The following is a 21,631-nucleotide window of genomic DNA, read 5'->3' as shown; positions in this document are numbered from 1 at the left end:
AGGGGGTAAAATTGGTCTGTGATCTTTCATTTTCCAAAGACTTTTATCTGACGTGTGTACGCACCTTAAGTACTTGTGTCCCAAATCTGTGCAAGCCATATTGAACATACTGGAGGAAAAAAAAAATAATAATAATAAAGCGCCCTTCACTGAAAACGGTATGCAAGAATGATCACAAGGACCAGAGTTGGGATCAGTGAATAATGGCGCACGGCACCTATGCATAAAAACGACGCCACATTAAAAAGATACGCTTATCGCTATTTATCGTTAGTACTGCATAATAATGGCGCACAGGGAAGAAGAAAAAAACGGCACACTAACGTTATTTATCAATAGTGGCACACACTAACGTTATTTATCAATAGTGCCTTACATAAGCCAAACTGCAGATGTTATTTAACTGCAAAACAGGGGGGTGCTTAGGGTTAGGCACCACCAGGGGGGTGCTTAGGGTTAGGCACCACCAGGGGGGTGCTTAGGGTTAGGGATAGGTACAGGGAGGGTTCTGTGAGAGAGTAGGGTTAGATATAGTTACAGTACAATATACACCACCAGGGGGGTGGTTAGGGTTAGGCACCACTAGGGGGATGGTTAGGGTTAGGCACCACCAGGGGGGTGGTTAGGGTTAGGCACCACCAGGGGGGTGGTTAGGGTTAGGCACCACCAGGGGGGTGGTTAGGCACCACCAGGGGGGGTCTTAGGGTTAGGGATACGTACAGGGAGGGTTGGTTCTGTGTGAGAGTAGGGTTAGATATAGTTACAGTACAATATACACCACCAGGGGGGTGGTTAGGGTTAGGCACCACCAGGGGGATGGTTAGGGTTAGGCACCACCAGGGGGGTGGTTAGGGTTAGGCACCACCAGGGGGGTGGTTAGGGTTAGGGATAGGTACAGAGAGGGTTCTGTGTGTTAACGCTAAATAACGATAAGGCTTTAACGCTAAATAATAAGGCTTTAACGTTAAATAGCGATAAGCGGCAAACGGATTAGCGGCAACACTGTGCGCCGTTATTCACAGGCGCCATTTTCAGATGGACGCCCAGAGTTTGTTACATAAAATGCATATCACTTCCTGTTTTTGTTGTTTTAGGTAGCAGGATAAGCATAAAACAGAAAGGATATCAAAAAGCAATGATCAAATGTCGTTTCCCTTCTTACATAAAATAAGAATTATTGCAGAGTGTTAATATACTCACGCGGTATGCCAATCCAGAGCACCAATACATGGTTGTGTGTGCGCGCAAGTGATAATACACAAACTGCCTCGGGTGGCTGCACACATTTATGCCGGTCTATCTGTCCAGGGCTGTGTGTGACTGTGCTGGATTTCATAGCATGGGACTGGACTGGATTACTTAAAACAAGCATGCTGGATCAAGTACTAAAGCCTGGTACACCCCTTCAAAGGTGATTGGACAATAACTGACCAATTATACCAACTCCAAGGGGACTTCCCCTGTCGCCATGGCAACGATCGGGATGAAGTCATTGACGTCATTCACGTCATGGCGTCTGGGGGAGTCTCAATCCATCTCTTAGTGCAGCCTGGCGGTGATTGGCCAGGCTGCGCAAGGGGACTGGGGGAGGGGGCTCTAACGCGGCGGGTAACGGCGAATCGGCTTGTACATGCAGCTATCAAAGTGCTAGATGCATGTAACAAAGCAAAAAGTGTGCAAATCGGTACACCAGAGTCTGAGAAATCCTCCGAGGCGGCTTACCCCGTGCTCAGCTCGGGGTTACCGCTAAAGAGGTTAACCAGCTTGCTCTATCTACATATGCATGCTTTTGTTGCTATATACCTGGAAACTATCTTTACTTTGCGTACATCAGTGATTGCCTGCCTGATTTTTTGCCTTCCTCTTTCATCAGTGTGTTTTAATACCAGGACCTTTGCCAGAATGGGGGACTGCAGTCTCCTTAGGGTCCCTGCACACTGCAAATCAGTTTTCTGATTCGGATTCCGATTCTCAATTCCGATTTTCCATGAATACATTCAACAGAAAAACGGATTAAAGGGATACTGTAGGGGGGGGGGGGGGGGGGGGGGGGGGTCGGGGGAAAATGAGCTGAACTTACCCGGGGCTTCTAATGGTCCCCCACAGACATCCTGTGTTGGCGCAGCCACTCACCGATGCTCCGGCCCCGCCTCCAGTTCACTTCTGGAATTTCTGACTTTAAAGTCAGAAAACCACTGCGCCTGCATTGCCGTGTCCTCGCTCTCGCCAATGTCAACAGGAGTGTATAGCAGAAGCCCAGTATGGTCTGTGCCTGCGCTGTGCGCTCCTGGTGACATCAGCGGGATCGAGGACACGGCAACGCAAGCGCACTGGTTTTCTGACTTTAAAGTCAGAAATTCCAGAAGTGAACTGGAGGCGGGGCCGGAGCATCGGTGAGCGGCTGCACGGGCACAGGATGTCTGCGGGGGACCATTAGAAGCCCCGGGTAAGTTCAACTCATTTTCCCCCCACCCCCCTACAGTATCCCTTTAAAAAACGCAGCATGCAGTAAAGATTAAAAATCTGATTCGGAATCTGAGGTAAAAACAGATTAAAAAGCGGAATCGGAAATGCATGCAGTGTGCAAGAGGCCTAAATGAGGGTGTTTTTTGGGATAAATAGGGCGTTTTTACTCTTAATTGTATCAGAATGGAGTTTTTTTATGGAATTTTTGATGTGATATTGCTTAAATTTATAATAGACAGTTTTTTGTATGCACCCAAAAGCCATCTTTCTCTTTCCTTCTTATATTAAATAAATATGGCAGCTTTCATGTACCCCTCACTACAGTGGTCCTTTAACAGCACACAATGAAGTGATTCCAAGTGATGTTTAGGCCACCACACAGGGAAACTTCACAGGGACAGCTACAGGTAGTGAATAGAGGTGGGCCAAATATCAAATTTTGGGTTTGTGAATTTCAAATCCGAATCTCTCCATAAGTTTGCAAATGTGCAAATCTCCATATACTTCAATGGACAGGAGAGTTTTAAAACCTACAATGGACTGTTTCTGGCCACAAAAGTGATGGAAAAGTTGTTCAAGGGGCCTAACACCTGGAGGGGGGCATGCCAGAGGGGGATTCATGGCGAAAGTCCCACCAAAAGTTACGGAGTTGACGCAGAGTCGTGTTTTAAAATCGCTAAAGGGCAGAAATCACATTACATTCCTAAACTGGTGGAATAAAGTCAGGGGTGTAGCTAGAAATGACTGCCCCCCCCCCCCCCACAGCAACCAGCACCTTTCTCTCCCCCCCCCCCCCCCCCACAGCAGCCAGCACCTTTCTCTCCCCCATCCCCCCCCCCCACAGCAGCCGGCACCTTTCTCTCCCCCATCCCCCCCCCCCCACTGCAACCAGCACCTTTCTCTCCCCCCCCCCCCCCACAGCAGCCAGCACCTTTCTCTCCCCCATCCCCCCCCCCACAGCAGCCGGCACCTTTCTCTCCCCCATCCCCCCCCCCACAGCAGCCGGCACCTTTCTCTCCCCCATCCCCCCCCACAGCAGCCGGCACCTTTCTCTCCCCCATCTACCCCCCCCCCCCACAGCAGCCGGCACCTTTCTCTCCCCCCCCCCCAGCAGCCAGCACCTTTCTCTCCCCCATCCCCTCCCCCCAGCAGCCAGCACCTTTCTCTCCCCCATCCCCTCCCCCCAGCACCTTTCTCTCCCCCATCCCCTCCCCCCCAGCAGCCAGCACCTTTCTCCCCCCCCCCCCCCAGCAGCCAGCACCTTTCTCTCCCCCATCCCCCCGCCACAGCAGCCAGCACCTTTCTCTCCCCCATCCCCCCGCCACAGCAGCCAGCACCTTTCTCTCCCCCATCCCCCCCCCCCCCCCCCCACACAGCAGCCAGCACCTTTCTCTCGCCCTTCCCCCCCCCCCCCCACAGCAGCCAGCACCTTTCTCTCCCCATCCCCCCCCCCCCAGCAGCCAGCACCTTTCTCTCCCCCATCCCCCACCCAGCACCTTTCTCCCCCATCCCCTCCCCCCCAGCAGCCAGCACCTTTCTCTCCCCCATCCCCTCCCCCCCAGCAGCCAGCACCTTTCTCTCCCCCATCCCCTCCCCCCCAGCAGCCAGCACCTTTCTCTCCCCCCCCCCCCAGCAGCCAGCACCTTTCTCTCCCCCCCCCCCAGCAGCCAGCACCTTTCTCTCCCCCCCCCCCCAGCAGCCAGCACCTTTCTCTCCCCCCCCCCCCCAGCAGCCAGCACCTTTCTCTCCCCCATCCCCCCGCCACAGCAGCCAGCACCTTTCTCTCCCCATCCCCCCTCCCCCCCCACAGCAGCCAGCACCTTTCTCTCCCCATTCCCCCCCCCCCCCCACAGCAGCCAGCACCTTTCTCTCCCCATTCCCCCCCCCCCCACAGCAGCCAGCACCTTTCTCTCCCCATCCCCCCCCCCCACAGCAGCCAGCACCTTTCTCTCCCCCCCCCCCACCTTTCTCTCCCCCCCCCCACAGCAGCCAGCACCTTTCTCTCCCCCATCCCCCCCCCCCACAGCAGCCAGCACCTCTCTCTCCCCCATCCCCCCCCCCCACAGCAGCCAGCACCTATCTCTCCCCCCACACACAGCAGCCAGCACCTTTCTCTTCCCCCCCTCCCCCCACAGCAGCCAGCACCTTTCTCTCCCCCATCCCCCCACAGCAGCCAGCACTTCCCCCCCCCCATCCCCCACAGCAGCCAGCACCTTTCTCTCCCCCATCCCCCCCCCCACAGCAGCCAGCGCCTTTCTCTTCCCCATCCCCCCACAGCAGCCAGCACCTTTCCCCCCCCCCCATCCCCTCCACAGCAGCCAGCACCTTTCTCTCCCCCATCCCCCCACAGCAGCCAGCACCTCCCAACAGCAACTCTCTCCCCTGCCCTATCCCCCCCCCCCCAGCACCAGGTTGCATCATGGCTGCCAGCTGGCCAGGTATGGGTGGCAGCAGCAGGCAGCAAGTCCCCCAGGCCGGCCCCATCACCCACCTCCGTCCACTGCAGGAGCACCAGGCACCAGTGAGGCACGCGTTGCCCCGCACCCGCAGTGCGCACAAAGTACTCACAAATGGCTGCAGCTGCCTTGCCAGCTTGCGTGGGACGGTGGGGTCGGGTCAGGTCGCTGTGCTCCGCTCTCCTCCTCGGTCCGCTCCCTCCTGCTCCTGGTCGCAGCCAGTCACCACGAGGTCTGACTGTCGGAGAGACTGAGTCACTCTGACTCCTCCTGCTGTCTCCTCCTTGTGCCTCCCTGGCTGGCCGGAACTATACAGTAAGTGTCGGCCCGGCAGCCAGGAAGGATCAATGCGCCGCCACATGGCCCCCCTCCTCACCAGCCACCTTATCAGAGGAGGGGTGCCGGTGGAGGGCAGCACGCCACGGTTTTAAAATTATGGGGGGGGGGGCAATCCAATAAAAAAAAAAAAGCCACTGATTCTGCACGGGCCCCTGTGGCGTAGGGATACCGTGGGCCCCATAGCAATGCTATGGCGGCTATCCCCATTGCTACGCCACTGAATAAAGTGCTTTAAAAAATCCAGCGTGTGTGCATGTCGAACAAGTAGTGTAAAGGTTACGCCTGCTTCACACGGAAAGACGAAATGCTGCGTTTAACACACAGCAGTCCACAAACAACCGTAGAGATCTTTAGTGATTATGTCAGGTGAGCATATCTTTGTTTTTACTAGTTGACACCTCCAGGACATAAAGGTTAGTCATCTATTCATTACATGAAATAATGAATGGCTGGATGGTGTATAGTGGCTAGATAGTGTAATGGTTAAGGGCCCTGCCTTTGACACAGGAGATCAGGGTTCAAATCTCGTCTCTGCTTGTTCAGTAAGCCAGCATCTATTCAGTAGGAGACCTTTGGCAAGTCTCCCCCACACTGCTACTGCCTATAGAGCGCACCCTAGTAGCTGCAGCTCTGGCGCTTTGAGTCCGCCAGGAGAGAAGTGCAATATAAAAGTTTCTGTGTTTGTAGGATTACAATTACAGGTGAAATAAAAGTTTTCAGGAAATTTCACATTGTAATATGCAAATTTTGATGCAAAACAAAATCTATACAAAAATGTGTGCTCATCACCACCCTGGATAGGACTCACAAAAACTTCAGCTGGTGGAGGAGTAGGAGGTTTGACTAGAAGAAGAGGAAGCTTTTTAAAAAGGGTTCTTCAAAAGAATACCAATATCTCAATTCCTATTAGACCATGGTCCATCACACTGACATTTTTTGTACAATCCAAATTTTCCTTTACGTTGGTAGAAACCAGCCTTCTAATCTGGTTACTATGGAATACATTTAGTTTAAAACGTGGTGTGTCAAGACCTCACAGCTCCTGGTCTCATTTCAAAGTGAATATCCTGTGTTAGCCCATCATACTGCATTGCACTGATAAAATGTAAGGCTCAGTTAAAATGGCTTAGGCCTCTCTGAGAAAAAGGAGGGGCCACTGTTGTACTAGGATGATGAAAAGCAGCACTTAGTAGAGTGCTCATTTAAGTTATTACATCAAGTCTATATGGTTCCTACTAATTAAAAAATAATAGACTCTTCTACTGTAGATTAGATGTGATGATCCAGGTTCACTTTGACATATGGTGGTTTTGTCCACAAGTGAAGTGCTATTGGCATTTGGAATACTTATTTTCTCGATCTACAGCCTACTCCGGATCCTACTATCCTTTGTTGGGCAACACTTCTATGAAGTAATACACTTTTTTTTTGCATATTTGAACAATACTTGTTTGGCACAGCAAAAGACAAGCCAAGAAAAGCACTGTTGGGTAGATGACAGTAAAGACTCGAGTCAGCTCTATGCTTACTTACCCAAAAACTAATTGGCCAATTTGACACCAGCTCCAAAATATAATACAGCCCCAAATGTGAAAGACTGCAAAGACTGAATGAAAAAAATATAGTTCCATGCTATAGAAGAAGTAATGGGTAATAGACTGGCCCAACAGTTTGTCAATTTCTGAAGACCATTTTCTACAGATACAAGGGCATTGCCATCTGCACAATGTGATGCATGGTCACCTTCACCAAGACAATGCATTCTAGGACTTAGCTTCAATAACCCACTTCTTCCATGTTGAAGGGTAGATTATAAAGACCATTATGGGATACTATTATGATACTTCATCTTTGACTGACTAATCTGAGCTTCACCACTTAAGACCAGATAATCAATCATGGATAAGAAAAAAAAAATGGAAGTACATACGCATCAATCTAATACCATACAATTTTAACAAATGCATATTTTAATATATTTTACATCACCGAATAGCCAAATATATTGCAGAATGGTCAAAAGCATCCAAACCATGTCCTGAGTATGCTGGTGGCTATTCTGCTGAGACACCACTACAAATCCACACCTTATACTTGCCTGCTACCAGTCCATCATATAAACACTATAAAAGGGGTCACTATACTGTATATGTCACTATATAGGGTGGCACAACACATAAAAGCACTACGAGAGGGACACTATACAGATGACATTGTAAATGGATAGGGGACGCCATCCTAGGCATACAAAAAGACATGTGGAATGGAAAGGGAGGTAATAAGAACAAACCATAGCAAAGAAATGAACAGCGCTACTTAAAAACAGATGAGTGCTTACTTGCAAAAAAGTGCACACCCCACTCATGGGATTCAAATACACAATGAGCATACACATGACCTGTCTACCACTTGGAGGATGTTCGTTTCCACTAACAATTTGCAATTTGTTAGGTACTCGTCCCTCCCACTGTCGAAGAAGTCTTTCCTCCATGGGAGGGGACCTAACACTAACTAAATTCTACCTATGCATATGCATAGCCTGGGCGCGCTACCAGTAAAATTGAGAATTGCGCAAAAAAAGTGGGATCAGCGCATCACCAGGCCGCCTCTGAATGGCCTCAGCTCAGTGATGCGCTGATCCCACTTTTTTTGCGCAATTCTCAATTTTACTGGTAGCGCGCCCAGGCTATGCATATGCATAGGTAGAATTTAGTTAGTGTTAGGTCCCCTCCCATGGAGGAAAGACTTCTTCGACAGTGGGAGGGACGAGTACCTAACAAATTGCAAATTGTTAGTGGAAACGAACATCCTCCAAGTGGTAGACAGGTCATGTGTATGCTCATTGTGTATTTGAATCCCATGAGTGGGGTGTGCACTTTTTTGCAGGTAAGCACTCATCTGTTTTTAAGTAGCGCTGTTCATTTCTTTGCTATGTTTGATTGATGTATTTCTGGTCAGCTGATCCCACTTAATAGTTTTCCTTTGGTGTATATGCAGAGCCTCTGTTTGGGTTCAAGGTGCGTTTGCAGTTTCTGGGGGGGCTCAGCGCATCTCTGAGCTGAGGCCATTCAGAGGCGGCCTGGTGATGCGCTGATCCCACTTTTTTTGCGCAAGAACAAACCATGGAGGTCTGTCATGGAATTACAACATTCACATATATCGTACCATCAACACAATTCTAAGGACATCGGTCACTAAAAATTATGAGGATGCAGAAGAAGGTGAAGAAGATAATGGAAAGTGTTATGTAGCAAACAAAAATATCTGCAGTGCACAAAATAGACGTTTTATCCCTTTTAAATCACCAAGACTCGAACCTTTCACTTGATATATATCTGGCTCTTGTGGTATCCTCCCCTGCTGTTACACTAATGCATGACCCCAGGGCCGGATTTACCATAAGGCACTGTAGGCATGTGCCTACAGGCCCCTGACGATGGAAAGGCGGCTCACTCCTCTTCCTGAGTGCATCCCTCCTTCCCTATGCAGAGCTCTGATGAGAGTGCAAATGAGAGGTTACTCAGCCAGGCCAGCTTTCGACATTCCACTCACGAGATCTCCCTTCACTCGGGCACGTCTAGCTACTTGATACTGAGGGTACTTCTTCTGGCTACCTAATACTAAGGGGCATCTGTATATACATATGAAGGGCAAGGGCAGTAAGGGAGAAGTGACAACCAGCACACGTGCGCTGCAATTTGGTCAGTGTTTGTAGGCTCATGGGGGGTGGAGTCTAGGGTGCCAGGACATCTGTGCCTATAAGCCCCTATGAGGTAAATCCGGGCCTGCATGTCCCTCTGCAAGTGACCAGTGGCAAGTAAGGACACCGCAAAATGTTATTTATACAATAGCAGGACAGCAGCAAAGAGTAGAAAGCGAACTGCATGTCCTGCACTCCTGTGGCAATGAGTCTCTGGTGTCTGTACATGTGCAGCACTGTCAACTCCCTGACTGCACGCTTTGCCTTTGCACTGTGTGGGTGTAAGGTGAGTGTGAGTACACACATAAGACTTAAAGGACAACTGACCTGAGAGGGATATGGAGGCTGCCATATTTATTTCCTATTAAACAATACCAGTTGTCCGGCAGACCTGCGGATCTCAGGCAGTCTTATTACATACGTAAATCCTTACAGCACCAACTCTACCCAACCACCATCCTCATCACTATGGAAAAAAGATGCGTCTGCACAGGGGTTGCTGCATAAGCCACCAGCACAAGGTACATCTGGTGTGACAGGTGGTGGGAAGGGCGTTACTGCCTGGGCTTACCCATCTACTGGCACAGTCACCTCCAGCCTTTCCTACCCTCATTTGCCTCCCCTCAGTTTTACCCTTCCCTCCTCCCCACACTCACTTCACCCTATGTATTCCATTCTTCCTGCACTTGCTTCCAGCAGCAGCTGCTCACCTCCTAGCGATAGCGTTAGCATTTTGTAGTGGGTTCCAGGCCTAAGAGTTCGATAATATATACACGATCATCGAACTCTTAGGCCTGGAACCCACTACAAAAAGGTATCGCTAATCACAATTGATTTGTATGAGCAGTTTGTAAGCGATTTCATGAGCATTTTAGGGAGCGATTTTAGAAAGTGTAAACAATTTGCCAGCGGTTGTGTAGCGATTAGCGTTTTAAAGTCTGATTGGACCTTTCATTTATTTTTTATTTTGTTACAGTATACATTAACTTTAAAACGCTAGAAAAATCACTCCGTGCAAGTTTTGATGAGCGATTACGCCAGGGATTATATACTTTACATTGAAGCGCTAACGCTAACAAAATGTTGCATGTCCTGCGCTTGCGATTTGGGAATCGCAAACGCTCCAGTGGAAGTTGGCACATCAGTTAACATTAGCTGAGAGTTTTTGGAAATCGCTAGCGTTTTCAAGCGCTCCCTAAATGCTCTGAAAAGCGCTCGTGGGTTTTAGCCCTTAGGCTGGAAAGAGACCAGAGCGTCCACATTATCACTGCTGCCACCCGGTGTCCGTACAGATAGAAAGCATGCTGCATTACAAAATGCAGACACCAGGTGGCAGCAGTAGCAATGGCTGCAGAAGGCTCTGCTTCTCTACAGCATCCTGCAGAGATCAGTGACGCTACTGTGCACTGTGAAGTCCTGACAGTCCAGCCTAGCTCAGCACAGCCTGCGGCCTGGCAGTGGGCTGCAGACTAGGGGGTTGGGGGCCCCTGCTGCTATAAAGCCTTCCCATTCCTCCCCTGGTTCCCTCGTTCCAGCGTTAACACGCCCCTTCCCCATTAGCAGTCTTTGAAGACTGCTTTGTGCAGCCGCGGGAGGCTTCGAAAGTCTTCATGAGCCCGAATGCTCCCAAATACCGGCAACTCCATACTGCGCCTGTGTGAGCGAGCTCTCTCATGAACTTTTATTTCTTCGTGAATGATTGCTGCTATGATATGGCAGCAACCACTTATTGAGTGGGTGCATGAACGGGGGCAGCTTTAAGGCCTCTTTCACAGTAGGACGTTGTGTTTTTATGCGATGTTAAAGTCGCAATGCAAATTACAACGCAATACCCCTAAAAAGTCGCAACACAACTTAATGCCCTTTTAAAAGTATGCTTCCAAGTCATTACTGAGCATGTGCAAACAGTCCAACGCAGCTAATAACGTGTAGAACACACAGCATGCAGCACTTTCTAATAACGCTACACACAAACGAAACGTGTGCACTGTGAATGTCGCACAGACTTAATATTGTTGTAATTTGCGTTGCGCTTTTAACATCGCATTAAACCGCAATGTCCTACTGTGAAAGAGGCCTTAGTGTTGGAGTCTCCTGTCCAGGAATCTTCAGGGTAGCTAATTAGGATGCAAGGCTCACATCAGTGAATCTTAAAGAGAAACTCCGACCAAGAATTGAACTTTATCCCAATCAGTAGCCGATACCCCCTTTACATGAGAAATCTATTCCTTTTAACAAACAGACCATCAGGGGGCGCTGTATGACATATTGTGGTGAAACCCCTCACATAGGAACTGAGGACCGTGGTACTCCTGGCAGTTTCCTGTCAGTGAACCTTGTTGCATTGTGGGAAATAGCTGTTTCCAACTGCCAAAAAAGCATGCAGCAGCTACATCACTTGACAGCAGTAAAAACCATGTGAGAAATGTCAGAATGTGATAAATTTCAGAATGTAAATCAGGGAAAGGAAACATTTTACAATGAGCAAACACTGACTAAATCATTTATACATAATTATTGTAAAAATGAAGCACTTATTACATTTTCACTGGAGTTCCTCTTTAAGCGTTATTCTAGCGTTTGATTTTCCTTGAATCACGATCATAGCCTACACAATTTTTTAGTGAAATCACGCTCCATACCCGACAGTTCATGCTGCAATAGTGGCAAATGAAATGTTGCATGCAATCACGCTTCCTAGTGGAAAAGCACCCTTATAGCAGGTCTGTGAATTAGGACCCATCATGTCAACTGGAGAGTTTGTTCAGCCAGTGTTGTGGCTTTTAAATACTTTTCATTTTAATGCTTTTGAGTACCATAATCTGTTGCAGAACAAAGTATGAAAGTGTTCTGACTCCTCTGCCCTAAACTAATATATTTGCTGCAAGCATCACTCAAACTACTGATGCTAAGGCTGCTTACACACCAGGACGTTGCGTTTAGGGGACGTTATAGGGCACATAACGTGCCCCTAACGCAACGCCTGGTGGTGTTGGAGCAGGATGCTACCAAGAGCCGTGTTACAAGCAGCTCTTGGTGTGCCTGCTCTGTCGGAGGCGCTGCGGAGACCACGTGAGCAGAGCTCTCCGCATCACGTGGTCCCGCCAGCCAATTAGCGGCCGCTCCTGGAAGTAAACACTGCAAGGGCAGTGAATGCCAAGTAGCCATGTGCCTGGCTACGTAGCGGCCTCTCCCCGCCTCCTCTCCGCCCCTAAAATAAAAAAACACCCGTACTGAGCATGTGCAAACAGTCTAATGCGGCTTAGCCGCGTATAAAGTACTGTATGCAGTACGTTGTCTTGATGTGAAGCGTTACTGTGTAACGCAAAGTGGGCACTGAACAGCCCATTGATTTTTCATTGCTGTGCGGTGGGGGTGTGTTACAGGCTGCTCTAACGTGCGCCTGTAACGTCCCACTGTGAAAGCAGCCTAAAAGATCATTATAACTGCAAAGGAATTATTATTATTATTATTTTTTTTTTTTTTTAAAGAAAATCGCAGCAGCAACTCTAAGGCCCCTTTCACACTGTGGCATTGTGTTGGCCTGTTTTTACTTCAGGCCAGCACTAAGTCAATGAAATCTATGGGGTCTTTCATACCGATGCAATGGAAGTGATGTTTTGTCGCCTACCTGATGTGAGCGCATACCTACTTTAATGGTCAACTTGCATGGCGACGTGCGGAGGACTGGTAGTCATGCAAGTCATATTTTTAAAAAAAAATTGCGTGGTAACATGTTTTATAAATATACTTTTGCGCAATTTGGTAGTGAGTGATGAGCCTTACTTCCTGTTTGGTCTGTTGCTAGATGGGGATTACCGCATATAAAATGCCAAAATGTCTGAAGGCTGTTTTTGCCGTTGGGGTGCGATGGGACCCTCACTGATTAGCAGTGTGAAACCAGCCTAAAGTGTAGAACCTTACATCAGGCAATTGGAGCACAATTATGCTTTACTAGATTAGACACCACCATGGACTTTAATGCAAATTTGTGGCTACTTAGGGCAGGAATGAATGCTTGGTTAGGGCACCTGGGCTTGGCTACTGTACATTGCATAGTCAAGTGCCAGCTATTAGTTCTATGATATGCCAGGTGTATGCTTTGGGTGCAGGTGCTCAACAATTGAATACAATCAAAGATCCTTTGTACCTACTGCATTACCAGTCATCTCCAGAGAAAAGTATGGATGGCAATTCCCCAAATAAGGGGTTGGTCATGTCCACCATCCTCACCCAATGGATTCAGTATTTTAAAGGACAACCGAAGAGAGAAGGATATGGAGGCTGCCATATTTATTTCCTTATAAGCAATACAAGTTGCCTGGCTATCCTGCTGATCTTCTGCCACTAATACTTTTAGCCATAGTCCCTGAATAAGCATTCAGCACATAAGAAGTTTCTGACATTATTGTCAAATTCGAGTGGATTAGCTGCATGCTTGTTTCTGAGGTTATTCAGACACCACTGCAGCCAAACAGATCAACAGGGCTGCCAGGCAACTGGTATTGTTTGAGAGGAAATATAAATGAAAAAAAAGCAAAACAAACAAAAAAAAAAAAACACCTTTTGGGTGCTTGGTTCATCATGTTTGATAAGCTTTGAGACTGGACGCCAGCAATAGTCCAAAGCCAGGACATTTGTCACAAATCAAGATGAATAATGCTCACTCCCGTGCGCATCACCGGGAGCTCACTGCTAGTGATGGGCGAACAGTGTTCGCCACTGTTCGGGTTCGCCCGGATTTTGGCCTGTTCGGGTTCGGGAGGGTGTTCGGGCACGCTGCCCGAACCTGAACAGGCCTTCTTTGTTCGGCCGAACACAGCCGTGTCCGGCCGAACATAGCCCCCTATAGGGTCCCAGCATAAAGGGAAAGCATGCCCCGAGCGGGAAGGGGGGGGGAGCGGAAATGCCCCCCACCCCTCCCCGCTAAGCTCTCCCTTTTGCCAGTTCCCTATAATGTTAAATTTAAGCCCCCCAAAAGTACCTGAGGAGGAGGGCAGGAAGCGGGCAGCCGGAGATGCTAGGCGCTAGTACCATCTGATACTTCTGCCCTCTCTTGACGAACTTCCTGTTTACATTTGAAGTCGCGTCAAGAGAGCGCAGAAGTACCGCGATGACGCGTACGAGGGTACGTGTCATACCCTCGTTCGCGTCATCGCGGTACTTCTGCGCTCTCTTGATGCGACTTCAAATGTAAACAGGAAGTGCGTCAAGAGAGGGCGGAAGTACCAGATGGTACTAGCGCCTAGCATCTCCGGCTGCCCGCTTCCTGCCCTCCTCCTCAGGTACTTTTGGGGGGCTTAAATTTAACATTATAGGGAACCGGCAAAAGGGAGAGCTTAGCGGGGAGGGGTGGGGGGCATTTCCGACCCTCCCCCCCGCGATCGGGGCATGCTCTCCCTTTATGCTGGGACCCTATAGGGGCCCCAAAGGGACATGTTCGGGTTGGGTTCGGCTCGAACATGCCGAACATCAGGGGCATGTTCGGCCGAACCACACCGAACCCGAACATCCAGATGTTCGCCCAACACTACTTACTGCGCAGGCGCAGTGCGAAGTTTTCTTGTACTGCGCCTGCGCAGTAAGCTCCTGATGAATCGTGCAGCTGCAGTCTAATTAGACCAGGACTGGCAGCGGGGAATGGAGGATCGTGGGAGGACGGCGTGGGACATGACAGCTACAGGGGGCCGATAGAAGCCCCTGTTAAGTGACGGTTCTTGTATATTGAATACCTCAACAGAACCCCTTTAAGGGGAGCTACCGCTGCAATCTGACTTCCGCAACCACAGAACACAGATTTTGTTGTTTCCTAAGGAAAAAAAAAAAAGAAAAAAAAAAAAAAAAAACGAACTTTGTTCTAAAATCGGATTGGCAATATACAGTACGTGCATCTCATCAAGTTACCTTAGGTATGCTTTATTATTAGTTAGCATTTATAAAGCACCGACATCTTCCACAGCGCTGTACAGAGTACATATAGTCTTATCACTAACTGTCCCTCAGAGAGGCTCACAATCTAGTCCCTACCATAGTCATATATGTATGTATTATGTAGTGTATGTATTGTAGTCTAGGGCCAATTTAGGGGGAAGCCAATTCTGTATGTTTTTAGGGTGTGGGAGCAAACCAGAGTGCCCAGAGGAAACTCACGCAGACACGGGGAGAACATACAAACTCCTTGCAGATGTTGACCTGGCTGGGATTCGAACCAGGGACCCAGCAATGCAAGGCAAGAGTGCTAACCACTACGCCACAATGCTTCCCACCTGCTTTAAGGATTCAACAGGACTGGCATACACAGTGGCGTAGCTAAGGAGCTGTGGGCCCCGATGCAAGTTTTACATTGGGCCCCCCAAGCACTCTATACATAACAATTGATAAGGCTCACCAAAAGCTGCCAATGGCAACTACAGAGTCAGAGGTGCAAGAAGGGGATGGGGAACAGCTTGTTAATGATCACTGCTATTCAAAGTATTTGTAGAAGTGATTATTTTGAGAACAGGACCAATAGAGAGCTAAAACTGTAGTTGAGGGTGGGCCCTTCGGGGCCCCTCTGGCCCAAGGGCCCCGATGCGGCCGCTACCTCTGCAACCCCTATTGCTACGCCCCTGGGCATACATATAATTAAGCCGCTGGGAAATTTGGGTGCAGGGTGAAGCTCACCTTGCTTCTACAAAACCCCCGGCGATGTCAATAACTACTCCCCCTCCAGGCCGCCATGGACTCAGGGGCATGTTAGCACAAACATGCACGCATTCAGCACTTCAAAACCTACCTAAGGGTGGGTACACACGTCAGATAAAATGAAAGATCACAGACCAATTTTACCCCCTTTCATGTAGTATGAGAGCCACACCTACACAGTCTATTCTATGGAGCTGAACTCCCCATCAGATAAAAATCTTTGCAAGATGCTGCACACAAAAGGTGCTGTACACATGCAACAGATCAGTATCTGCAAAAGATCTGTTCCTGCAAAAGATCCGTTCCTGCAAACTGCATTCATAGTCTATGATATCTGCAGATCTCATATACACCTTGTTTCACGGACAATTATCTGTGGATCAGATCCACCAGGTTGGATCTTCAGATCGGCAGACAATTGTCTGATCTGCAGATGAATGTCCATTCAACAAGGTGTGTATGAGGATCTGCAGATGTCATAGACTATGAATGCATTTTGCAGGAATGGATCTTTTGCAGGGATTGATCTTTTGCAGATACTGATCTGTTGAATGTGTACAGCATCTGTGTGCGCAGCATCTTGCAAAGATTTTTATCTGATGGGGAGTTCAGCTCCATAGAATAGACTGTAGGTGTGGCTCTCATACTACATGAAAGGGGGTAAAATTGGTCTGTGATCTTTCATTTTCCAAAGACTTTTATCTGACGTGTGTACCCACCTTTAGGCCTGGAACCCACTGAAATCCGCAAACGCAACCGCTAGCGTTTTGTCTGAGCGGTTTGCAAGCATTTTCGGTCGCGTTTTGCAACAGTGTATTTTTTTGCTCAGCGTTTTGCGTTTTTATCCTGATTGGTCCTGTGAATTTTTAATTTTGTTACAGTGTGCTGAACCACAAAACGCTAGCAAAACCGCTCAGTTTAGGTTTTGCTGAGCGTTTCTGCTAGCGTTTCAATACTTTACATTGAAGCGCTAACGCTCCCAAAATGCTGCAGGTCCTGCGTTTGCGTTTCTGGGAAACGCAAACGCTCCTGTGGAAGTTGCCCCATCCATTAACATCAGCTGAGCGTTTTGGCAAAACGCTAGCGTATCGCAGCGCTGCCAAAATGCTCAAAAAAACGCTTGTGGTTTCCAGCCCTTAGGCATAGGAGCACATATCCTTACCGTCCTCCCTGGGGCAGATAGTGCATCTAATTAATCCTGCAAGTGAGCTGCTAATACCTACATATGTACCATGCGTTTTGATGCACTGAACGCATGCATGTTTGCAGGGCCAGTTCAAGTAACAATTGGGCCCTAGGGCAAAATTAGCCTGGGGTTCCCCCAACAGACCCCCCCCCCCAACCAAAAAGCATCATTAGGGGCCCTTTGTTGCAGCCAAATTTCCCTCCTGGGCCCCTGAGCTGGCTGCTGACCCTCCCCCAATCACCTCCCAACTTAACTGTGCTCTCTAGGACCTCTGCAGTGTCTATGTCAGTGTAGTGTCTCACCTGCCCGCCAGCACACGAGACGCTACTCTGCCAAAGACTCTGCAGAGTCCCTGGGGAGCAACAGTTAAGATGGGAAAGGGACACCTTGGGGACCCCTTCAGGCTCTGGGGCAATTGCCCATTTTTTCTTATGGTAGCTCTGGCCCTGCAGGTTTGTGCTATGCATGTTACAGAGTTGCCAGAGTTAGGACACATGACACTGGGATACCTCTGCGCGGTGTATGTGACTACGCAAGAGACTTTATTCTTGTAATGAAGCTACCAGCTTTTAACTTAGCTGTAGGAACAGCGTGATTTTTGTGAATGGATTCACATGAGGATTTGCATGAGTGTGCGAAAGTTCATTTTGTCTTGGTGCGTTGCATTACACCGGAATTATAGCATGGTTGTTACGCTATGCACATAGTGTGAACTAAAGCAACGTACACACATGCGACAACGATCGTTCGTTGTCAACGACGAACGAACTTTTAATTGATGAAAGAACGACCTAAGTAAAGTTAGTTTTAAAAGTTGTGTAACGATCTGATCGTTAGAAGGAACGTTACATCACGTAAAAGCAACTATTGCGCCTGCGCATAAAAATGAAAAGTTCCATGGAGAAATAGTGAAATGTGCATGTCAAGCCTAGTATGAACGACCGTTTCCAACGATGTACTACTTTTGCAAACGATCGTCGTTGGAAAAAATCCGCCAAGCTAGATCGTTCGGTTTCACCGATCTAGCTCGTCCGTCGTTAGACTTAATGGTCGTTGGCTGCTTTTTTAAACGATCATCGTTTGAAACAATCGGGGAACGATCGTTTCAAACAACTATAGTCGCATGTGTGTACGCACCTTTAGACTCATGCATTTTCTTCAGTGCCTTTCTGGATAATGTCTATATATGGTCTGCAAAAGCACTGTGGAAAACGTCAGCCTTATATAAATGCTAAATAATTATAAGTGCAATAACAAAACACATTACATAGCAATTCTATAAGCTAGGAAAACCATGCATGTTATGAAGTGCAGAGCGTGCGTTGTGTTATGTAAGCATTAGAACGCGTGCATAATGCAACACAAAGTGTGAGCCTTTAAGATGTGTTAACACTATGTGTGCTGCGTTGCTGCATGTGAACACACTCCCCATTTAATTGTATAGGCACGTTCACATCTCTGCGCTGTAATGGACCACATTGCCCAAACATACTTTCTACAGTGCATTTCTTGGTAACCAGTACAGTATATAACAGTTCAAACTATGAAATTAACATGCACATTATAATGTCCATACATAGCATTTACCATACTGAACAGGCTGCTCTACAAACAGGCACTACTGAGGCATAAAGTGCCCATCTCATTCAAGTTAAAGGATACCCGAAGTGACATTATGAGATAGACATGTGTATGTACAGTGCCTAGCACACAAATAACTATGCTGCGTTCCTTTTTTTCATTCTCTGCCTGAAAGAGTTAAATATCAGGTATTAAGTGGCTGACTCAGTCCTGACTCAGACAGGAAGTGACTACAGTGTGATTCCCACTGGTAAGAAATTCCAACTATAAAACACCTTCCTAGCAGAAAATTACTTCCAAGAGCAAGAAAGATATAAAAAGGGGAATTTCTTATTAGTGAGGGTCACACTGTAGTCACTTCCTGTCCGAGTCAGGACTGAGTCAGCCACTTTCATACCTGATATTTCACTCTTTCTGGCAGAGAAAGAAAAAAGGAGGAACACAGCATAGTTATTTGTGTGCTAGGCACTGTACATACACGTCTATCTCATGTCACGTCAGTTCGGGTATTCTTTAATATTCTGCAATTCAGTTTTCACATCAGTTCATTGAACTGATGCAGATTTGGGCAGTACATAGACAGTGGTCAATGTATCACAAAACCATTAAAATACATACAGTATATCTTGATTTCAGATGCATACTGTACATCCAACCATATAAAAAGTCTGCAAATCGATACTCCACACCATCTACACTACATCAGCATGTACATCTGCATGTTACAGAGGCGTATGAGGAGTAAAGTATAGCAGCCAATTAGGATTCATCACTCATATGGCTAATACAGTAAAGCAAAGAGGAATGTGCAAAGCATGACAGCCAATCAGAATACATCACTCATACACATTACTTCAGTCTGTCTTGTAGCTATAACTTGTGCTCGAATGTTTTACAACCGCTGGAGGGTTTAAGTGTGAATGTTGGCATGGGGCGATTTGCGGACTCCAGAGGTTGAATAACCAAATGACCCCACTTGGCCAGCTGCTGCAGACTGTGCTGGAACCGGATTTTCCTCAAAAGCTAGAGACCAGAGACATCTAGTCCCTAGCCTTGCCTTGTACTCATAAATCACCCCATCTCTGTACATACAACTGGCTGAAAATAGTATCACTTCATATAACATTAAAATATGCAAAGCATCAACACCTAATGCATTTAGCATGCATGTATTTCAATAGCTAAAATATTCTAGCATTTGCTATAGGACAAGTAGCAAAACAGCAAAGATCCAAAAATGATGCAGCTACTATACACAATACAATTCCGACTCTAATTCAATCTCTTATTAATTCAGATTGCTGATAAACAACTATGTATGCTCCTGTTACAGCAGTTCATTGAAGTCAGGAGAAACTCAAAATAGCTATAATTTAGCATTATATGCCTCATGCCTGTGCCTTATCTACAACAATACACATCAATGCAGTCAGAGACACTGTCCACCCATCAAGTGCCCCACTACTAAGGTACAGAAACTAGTTCTAACAGGAGCCCAGCATGTATGCATCACCAACAGAAAGCTTATGTAGGAAGCCACTGAAATCTGTTTTGCAGATCTGCAGGTCTAAAAGGGTTAATATTCCATGCCCACGCACAAATTGTAAAGGGTCATTAATCAATGTCTCTTGGCAGCACCAGCTCTGCACTGGATCTATCCATCCACAAGATCCCTTTCCTTAAGAAGATTGCTAGAGCAGATCTGGCACAACAACATTTCACAGTCCCAATTTTGCATTCTGTAGTTTAGTGTTTGATGAATCCCCATTGCATTTGCAGCTCATAGCAAAACATAGGAGGACAAGTCGACATGGGAAACAAGCAGTGTGGATTGCACATCAACCTTAATTAGGCAATTAGCTCATTTAACCCATGTAGTCCATCAAATACAAATAAATGGGGAAAAGACAACCACACACGCAAAACAGCAGATAATTGCTGCTGACCTATTTTATGACCAGATTTATATACATACATCAATTTTAACAGTGATGGTTTTCATAAAAAAAAAAAATAAGTAGAAAAAAAAATTCAGATAGAATCATTAGTTAAAAGGAACATAAAAAATGGAATGGAAGTTCATGATCTTGGCACGTGATGTTCCCAGGGGTCCTGCCCTCCTAAACAGCATCAGGACCACAGGGTAGAATATATGCCCACATCTTCTCCAGCCTTCCCACCTATAGTATAGCATGAGAACTTCCCACGGTCGCTCTGTGAGGTCGCTGCCTGCATGTGCAACATACCCAACTGATTCCCTCCATACACCTGTGCGGTCCATGCAATTACCCAAAGTAATGGGGAGACCTCCATAGTAACATATAGGAGTGATTACATGCAGCAAACGTTTCATTGCATGTTAAAATTACGTGTCCTGATTTGTGGTACACTAAATGCAATTATTGTACATTTAGTATCATTTAGGTCAAGTATCAGCATTTACTATAAAAGGCAATTAAAGCGAAGGAAAAAAAAAAAAAAAGACAGTACCTTTCATCCAATCCACTACTTGACTAGGAGACCATTTACTCACAGGTTCCATAATTAATGCCATGTTAAACTTTGCCAGCTCTTGGATGCTCCACAAATCACAAATAAATGGGTATTAAAAAATAGCCAATGTCTTGTCAGTCTTCCAAGCCTCTCTGGCTTGTCTGGTTGCCCGCAGCACAAGAGCAAGCTTTGTTTTTCAGCAGACAGTTCTCAGCCTGGGTGGAAAGCAGCTGTGGATCTCAGCAGTGCTGCTGAGACGTCGCTGTCCAGTTCCACTCAGTACACGCTTCCATAAGCAGCAGCAGTTCTCAGGATGCTGCTGGACAGAGCACAATGCTGCTTCACACCAGTCACTCAAAGCAACGAGCTCTTTCTCTTCTGTCAGCTTTCTCCCACCTAACATCCCCTCCCCTCACTACATGACATCATCCCTCCACCCCCAGCTACAAACACCAAAGATTCCATCACCAAATCTTTTATTTTCTTCTGAGAAGCTGTTGTGTATTAATGCTATATGGTTAATCCCTTCTCTTTACATGCTTGAGTAAGTGAATACAGCCAAGCAAAGTTACAGAAGGAGGCAGTTTTTTAGGAACAGAAAGAGTTTTATTCCCATGTATGCATCAGGGCTTTTTTTCTAGGCAAAGAATGCTGTGCTTGTGCCTTATGTAGCACTGATTCTCAGTATAATTACAGCATGTACCACTTTATGAGGGCTGGTGTTTG

At 47.2% G+C, this 21,631-nt stretch overlaps 1 protein-coding gene across 7 annotated transcripts in view; it reads right to left on the bottom strand.

Moving 5' to 3' along the window:
* The window catches only part of CNKSR2 (connector enhancer of kinase suppressor of Ras 2), a 496,515-nt gene extending 475,268 nt beyond the window's left edge, over nt 1-21,247 (bottom strand). For all 7 annotated transcript variants that reach the window (XM_068270009.1, XM_068270010.1, XM_068270012.1 and 4 more), the window contains exon 1: nt 20,903-21,247. In XM_068270009.1, coding sequence (XP_068126110.1) covers nt 20,903-20,966 — 64 coding nt within the window. In that variant the 5' untranslated portion in view covers nt 20,967-21,247. The remainder of the gene's footprint in view (nt 1-20,902) is intronic.
* Nucleotides 21,248-21,631: the final 384 nt, after the last annotated feature.

The sequence above is a fragment of the Hyperolius riggenbachi genome, chromosome 2, assembly GCF_040937935.1.
Source record: "Hyperolius riggenbachi isolate aHypRig1 chromosome 2, aHypRig1.pri, whole genome shotgun sequence".
Taxonomy (NCBI): Eukaryota; Metazoa; Chordata; class Amphibia; order Anura; family Hyperoliidae; genus Hyperolius; species Hyperolius riggenbachi.
This window is presented reverse-complemented; position numbering and strand designations above follow the sequence as displayed.